The sequence below is a fragment of the Artemia franciscana genome, chromosome 8, assembly GCF_032884065.1.
Source record: "Artemia franciscana chromosome 8, ASM3288406v1, whole genome shotgun sequence".
Classification (NCBI taxonomy): Eukaryota; Metazoa; Arthropoda; class Branchiopoda; order Anostraca; family Artemiidae; genus Artemia; species Artemia franciscana.
Window position 1 is genome coordinate 10,063,184 of NC_088870.1, and position 7,697 is coordinate 10,070,880.

Sequence of the window (7,697 nt, forward strand, 5' to 3'; positions counted from 1 at the left end):
CAATTACGTCCCGGGCCCCAAAATGAGACTAGATATAGTCTTAAGCTACACATGCTACAAAAGTTTACTGTTTTTATTAATATTTGGTTGGCTTATTATAATTGGTTTATTATTAGGAATGTTTATCATTTGGAAGTATTGTTACGCAAATATTAATACTTTCTTAAAACATTTAAACGCTTTCTCTTTTATAACATTGAAAAATCCAAAATTGCTGAGATTTTCAGGAATGAATATCAAAGAAAACATTAAAATGTCAATATACATTTCATTAGTTATTTTCAGTAATCTTGGTTAGTATGGTAATTGTTTCTTGTTTTGTTTATGTTATGACAAATAAAGCACATAGCTCAAAACAAAAATCGCAAATGTCATTCTAGTCTTTGGAACGTATGGGGGGTTAAGGCGCTAAAAATGATTGCGAAAAGGCTCAAAACTTGGGTTGAAGAGAAAATACTTATGCAGTTTCTGAGTGACAGACCTTTTTAGAATAAAAGGGGAAATATATGAAAACAAAGAAAGGAAATAATGAATGAAAACAGAAAAATCAAATAGGTGAAAAACGAGGGTTTTATCAGCCAGTACCAAAATATGAAAAACAAGCAAATATTTCGACTAGGACATCCGCCAAGTCGTCCTCAGTGCTAAAAAAAATAAGAAAGAGGAAAAAGAAAAAAGGAAACAAAGAAGAAACAACAACGAAATCACACCTTATGTGAACTATACGAGAGGAAAAAAGACTATGAATCAAACAACAAAAACCAACTTGAAATCAATGAAAGAGAAGTTACAATTAGACTGAATAAGTATCCTTTGCCTTGCAACAGATTTCGCCTGTCTACAATTTCGGTTTTCATTAGATATGCGGAGAGGTTGTCTTAAATTAGACTGGGCGAAAATGGCCTACCGCAATCTTTTAAAGAGGCAATTGAGATAAAAAAAAAACAACATATAAATAGAAATTTGGCAATAAATAGAGACACGGGAGAAATTTCTTTAAGCCCAATTTAAAACAATTTAATATTAAAAGGATACTTATTCAATCTAATTGGTAACATCTCTTTCATTGATTTCAAGTTGGTCTCTGTTCTTTGATTCAGTGTCTTTTTTCCTCTCGTACAGTTCACTTAAGAAGGATAGATTTTGTTGTTGTTTCTTCTTTGTTTCCTTTTTTCCTTTTTCCTCTTTCTTATTTTTTTTTTTAGCACTGAGGACGACTTGGCGGATGTCCTAGTCGAAATATTTGCTTGTTTTTCATATTTTGCTACTGGCTGATAAAATCCTCGTTTTTCACCTATTTGATTTTTCTGTTTTCATTTATTATTTTCTTTCTTTGTTTTCATACGTCATGCATAGCCAGTATGGTCTCAGAACGTACAAGGGGAAATAGGCTAAAGAATGCACTAAAACGCGAATCAAAGAGAAATTTTAATGGAATTAAAATGTGCCTTAAAAATACAAGAAACCATGAGGAATATGGCTTGCAATCCCGCTGAAATAATAGGAATCGCAGGTACTTTTGTCTTATAGCCACCACACTCAAAATCTTGTATCGCGAACAGGAGATAATAACCGTTTTTCATGGTCTTTATACCAGACAATATTAGCTTTGGCTCGGTGGGAAACTACATTGTAGCTATATTCTAATTAAATATTTAGTTTATATTTTGGTTAGGTTAGTTCAGTTACGTATTTAATATAATGCAGTCTGCCCTCCCCCCCCCCCCTTCATAATTCTTTGTTGCAGCTTTCATAATTTTGTTGATAAAGTATAATATTTTCATCATATTTGTTTGTTTTTTCATTGGCATTAAATTCTCGACAGAACTTGAGTGGGGTGGCTGTAAGACACGAGTACCGAATTGAATTTTAGAAAACTAGAACCAGTGAAAATGAGACAGAAAACCAAAAATTAGCCTAAGGTAAAACTTATGCGTCAAAATTTGGTTAGGCTAGGTATAGGCTAGACTAGACCGTCATCTATGCAGTCTTCTCAGTCCTAAAAATGAGTAAAGAGTAAAGACATTGTCTTGATAACACCTTCCCGAAGGCATATTTTAGGCCCTGGATTCGTTCCTGACTATACCCCAAGAACTACATCTGGCCTCATTAAGACGGAGAAGGGGAAATTATTATTGTAAGGAAGATTGGAAGATTATAATTGAAAAGTATTAATTGGAAAAATTCGGGGTGCTAGTGTTTTGTATTGTATTGTTTCCTTTACAGGGAATGACAACACACGATTACCAGAGCATTAACTAGAGAATAGAATGGTATATTTTTTATTTTTCCTACCTGAGTTTTAAAATAAACCAAAATTTTATAGAATGAAAAGCTTTTTGCCTGTCGTCCCAGAATATTTTTGTAGACCGACTCTACCCTACTGCCCCAACAATGTCTGGGGATTCCCTTGGTTGTAGAACGGTATTTATTTCAGGCATGCAATCATTCTGTTTTATATTGCTTACAATAAATACTTCAAATCATGGATATAGGATACCCTCCCCTTCAGACAGTGGCGTCATTTCAGGGGGGAAAGCTTGGTAGCCCCCCCCCCAGAATGTTTGGGAAAAAGTATTATATAGCATATGCCCCATGACTTTCTGGATGTAGACCCCTCTTGCCTTCCCAATAATAATGCTGAAGCTACGCCCCTGCCTTAAGGTAGGGTATACTCGGTCAAACTCTAACCTAACAATAATGAGTGCTTACCAGCTTTCCCCACGATCCGTATGTGTCGCAACACTAAACCCAAACATTGACTCTCTTGGCCCCCGATGAAATATAGCCGAATCCAAATCCACATTATATCCATAATTTATATCCAAAATCACTACTATGATAAAAAGATGAATCATCATTTTTCCTCAGGAGTTCCACTCTAACTCACGAGCATTCCGATCACTCACACAGCAATGATTCTTCTGTGTTCCAAAACGACAGCCGAAACTGGAGGATCTTCCTCGCGTCTCAAGAGATGAGATACAGGAGGCCGCCGCATATCACACGGCGGACACCCAAAAACAGAATAGCCCAAAGGATGTCAGATTTTTTGTGATATGCTTCTTTGAAACATTGTGACGTATCTGATATTATACTTTTCGTAATGACTAAACCTTGACGTAAGAATGACTTAATAGGAAACCCAAAAGGCTGTAGCAATGAATGCCTAGTCATCCTTTATTTCCGCACAAATAAGCTCATAGTTAGTTATTTAAAAGCAAAACTGTTCCTAGGTGGTGAAGGGGGGTGGGCAGTCACCCTTTATTTTCGCACAAATAAGCTCATAGTTGGTTACTTAAAAGCAAAACCGTTCCTAGGTGGCGAGGGGGGGGGGCAGCCGGGTCAGCTACCCCGGGTGCCGCAGCTGGGGACTACCGCGGCAGGGGGATTGTCCCCCTGCCGCGGTAATGACTCGTATTGACTAAACCTTGACGTAAGAATGACTTAATAGGAAACCCAAAAGGCTATAGCAATGAATGCCTAGTCACCCTTTATTTCTGCACAAATAAGCTCATAGTTAGTTATTTAAAAGCAAAATCGTTCCTAGGTGGCGAGGGGGGGGGCAGCCGGGTCAGCTACCCCGGGTGCCGCAGCTGGGGATTACCGCGGCAGGGGGATTGTCCAATTTGATCAATTTTTTTTAGATTAATTCGCCTTTTTTTTTGTTTATATTTGATTCAGTAGGGGGCCCTGTAATTGATTTTTCCCCGGGTACTACCAACCCTAGGAATGGCTCTGCTTAAAAGTAGCATCAGAACTTTAATGCGATAGAATTAGGGCTGCGCCAGGTGCACTAAACAATTCATTTTTTAAGGGAGTGTTCTAGAACCAGAACTGCAATAAATTCTTGGGAATTCGAATTATTCTCTTATATTTACCAAGTTATAACATTATTTTTTTCGTATTTGTGAAGATAAGCCGAGTGAACCCCTATTCTCCCTGGAACTTCATAAAATTTGAGAAGTTTTTATTGCCTCCCATAGCTTATACACACCTTACCTATTTTACCTTCATGAATTTAATCCCATCTCCCTTTTTATGGCACTTGGTATTAACCAAGTGACATATAGCAATCGCAAATTCTGTCGGTCTGTCTGTCGGTCTGTCGGTCCCGGTTTTGCTACTTTACGCACTTCCAGGTAAGCTAGGACGATGAAATTTGGCAAGCGTATCAGGGACCTTAAATGAGAAATAATCGTTTTCCCGATTTTACCATCTGGAGGGGAGTGGGGGCCCGTTAATTTGGAAAGAAATAGAAAAAATGAAGTATTTTTAACTTATGAGCGCGTGATGGGATCTTAATGAAATTTGATGTTTGGGAGGATATCGTGTCTCAGAGCTCTTATTTTAAATCCTAACCAGATCTGGTGACATTGGGGGGGGGGGTATTTGGGAGGGGGAAACCTAAAATCTTGGAAAACGCTTAGAGTGGAGGGATTGGGATGAAACTTGGCGGGAAAAATAAGCAAAAGTCCAAGATACATGATTGACATAACTGGAACGGATCCGCTCTCTTTTGGGTAGTTGGGGGGGGGTGGTTAATTTTGAAAAATTAGAAAAATGAGGTACTTTTAACTTACGAACGGGTGGTCGGATCTCAATGAAATTTGATACTTAGAAGGATATCGTGTCTCAGAGCTCTTATCTTAAATCCCGACCGGATCTGGTGACATTGGGGGCGGGGAGTTGGGAGGGAGAAACCTAAAACTTGGAAAACACTGAGAGTGGAGGGATTGGGATGAAACTTGGTGGGAAAAATAAGGACTAGTCCTAGATACATGATTGACATAACCGGAACGGATCCACTCTCTTTGGCGTAGTTGGGGGAGGGGGTTAATTCTGAAAAATTAAAAAAAATGAGGTATTTTTAACTTACGAACGGGTGATCGGATCCCAATGAAATTTGATATTTAGAAGAATATCGTGTCTCAGAGCCTTTATTTTAAATCCCGAACAGATCTGGTGACATTGGGGGGAGTTGGGAGGGGGAAACCTAAAACGTGGAAAACAGAGTGGAGGGATCGGGATGAAACTTGGTGGGAAAAATAAGCAAAAGTCCTAGATACATGATTGACATAACCGGAACAGATCTGCTCTCTTTGGGGTAGTTGGGGGGGGGGGGTTAATTCTGAAAAATTAGAAAAAATGAGGTATTTTTAACTTACGAACGGGTTATCGGATCTCAATGAAATTTGATATTTAGAAGGATATCGTGTCTCAGAGCTCTTATTTTAAATCCCGACTGGATCTGGTAACATAGGGGGTGAGTTGGGAGGAGAAACCTAAAACTTGGAAAACACTTAGATTGGAGGGATCGGGATGAAACTTGGTGGGAAAAATAAGCAGAAGTCCTAGATACATGATTGACATAACTGGAACGGATCCGCTCTCTTTGGAGTAGCTTGGGAGGGGGTGGGTTAATTCTAAACATTAGAAAAAATGAGGTATTTTTAACTTACGAACGGGTTATCGGATCTCAATGAAATTTGATATTTAGAAGGATATCGCTTCCTAGCACTCTTGCTTTAAATCCCGAGCGGATCTAGTGACATTGGGGGGGGGGGTTGGGAGGGGGAAACCTAAAACTTGGAAAACACTTAGAGTGGAGGAATCGGGATGAAACTTGGTAGGAAAAATAAGCACTAGATACGTGATTGACATAACAGGAACGGATCAGCTCTCTTTGGGGGAGTTGGGGGGGAGGGTTATATCTGAAAAATTAAAAAAATGAGGTATTTTTAACTTACGAACGGGTTATTGGATCTCAATGAAATTTGATATTTAGAAGGATATCGTGTCTCAGAGCTCTTATTTTAAATCCCGACTGGATCTGGTAACATAGGGGGTGAGTTGGGAGGAGAAACCTAAAACTTGGAAAACACTTAGATTGGAGGGATCGGGATGAAACTTGGTGGGAAAAATAAGCAGAATTCCTAGATACATGATTGACATAACTGGAACGGATCCGCTCTCTTTGGAGTAGCTTGGGAGGGGGGGGGGGGGTTAATTCTAAACATTAGAAAAAATGAGGTATTTTTAACTTAAGAACGGGTTATCGGATCTCAATGAAATTTGATATTTAGAAGGATATCACTTCCTAGCACTCTTGCTTTAAATCCCGAGCGGATCTAGTGACATTGGGGGGGAGTTGGGAGGGGGAAACCTAAAACTTGGAAAACACTTAGAGTGGAGGAATCGGGATGAAACTTGGTAGGAAAAATAAGCACAAGTCCTAAATACATGATTTATATAACCAAAACGGATCCGCTCTCTTTGGGGTATTTGGGGCGGGGGGTAATTCTGAAAAATTAGAAAAAATTAGGTATTTATAACTTACGAATGGGTGATTGGATCTCAATGAAATTTGATATTTAGAAGGATATCGTGTCTAAAAGCTCTTATTTTAAATCCCGACCGGATCTGGTGACATTTGGGGGAGTTTGGGGTGGGGGATCCTAAAATCATGGAAAACGCTTAGATTGGAGGGATCGGGATTGAACTTGGTGGGAAAAATAAACAGAAGTCTTAAATACGTGAGTTACATAATTTGAACGGATCCGCTCTATTGGGGGGGGGGGGGGTAATTCTGAAAAATTAGAAAAAAATGACGTATTTCTAACTACGAAGGAGTGATCGGATCTTCATGAAGCTTCATATTTAGAAGGACCTCGTAACTCAGATCTCTTATTTCAAATCTCAACCGGATCCAGCGTAATTGGGGGGGGCAGTTGGGGGCACCGAAAATCTTAGAAAATACTTAAAGCGGTGAGATCAGGATGAAAGTGGATGGAAAGAATAAAAACCTATCTAAGATACGTGACTGACATAACGGGACATGATCTGCTCTCTTTGGTTGAGATGGGAGGGGGCTAATTTTGAAAATTGAGGTATTTGTAACTTACGAAAGGGTGACCAGATCTTAATGAAATTTGATATTTAGAAGGATCTTGTGCTTTAAGCTCTAATTTTAAATTCCGATCAGATCCTGTGACATTGGAGGGAGTTGGAGGGGGAAACCGGAATTCTTAGAAAACGGGAAAAATGGGGTATTTTTATCTTACGAATAGGTGATCGGATCTTAATGAAATTTGATATTTAGAAGGAATTCATGTCTCAGAGCTCTTATTTCAAATCCCGACCAGATCTTTGACATTGGGGGGAGTTGGAGGGGGAAATCTTGGAAAACACTTGGAGTGGAGGGATCGGATGAAGCTTGGTGGATAGAAGAAGCAAATGTCCTTGATACGTGATTGACGGAACCGTACTGGATTCGCTCTCTTTCGGGGAGTTGGGGGCAGGGGTTCAGTGATTTGGCGAGTCAGGTGCTTCTGGACGTGCTAGGACGATGAAAATCGGTAGACGTGTCAGGGACCTGCAATCTGGCTCTATAAAGTGAATTGTTTCCTTTCCAAATTCTATACGGATATCCAGTATAATATCATCATACATTTAAGAACTACGGAAATTGTCAGAGTAGCAAAGCTGGTTATTTTTGGCTGAACTTAAAACTACTAACAGATAAAAGCATTCCTTTGCCTTTAAATCCGTATTAACCGAAGGGTCCATTAAATTGAACAACTTTTGTATTGGTCTACAGCAATCAGTTTGCTAGAGGTAATGACTGGTGATTGTTCTTTAAATTGACATATACTGACATTTCTTCTTTAAAGTCTTGATAATTTATCATTTATGAA

General features: G+C 39.1%; 1 protein-coding gene across 4 annotated transcripts in view; it reads right to left on the reverse strand.

The window, feature by feature from the left end:
- Positions 1 to 3,025, reverse strand: part of LOC136029957 (integrin alpha-PS2-like) — a 158,869-nt gene extending 155,844 nt beyond the window's left edge. For 2 of the 4 annotated variants that reach the window (XM_065708511.1, XM_065708510.1), the window contains exon 1: positions 2,713 to 2,973. In XM_065708511.1, the coding sequence (XP_065564583.1) occupies positions 2,713 to 2,861 (149 nt within the window). In that variant the 5' untranslated portion in view covers positions 2,862 to 2,973. Of the gene's footprint in view, positions 1 to 2,712 lie in introns of all 4 variants that reach the window. The other 2 variants (XM_065708509.1, XM_065708508.1) reach the window with 2 other exon arrangements.
- Between the last annotated feature and the right edge of the window lie 4,672 nt (positions 3,026 to 7,697).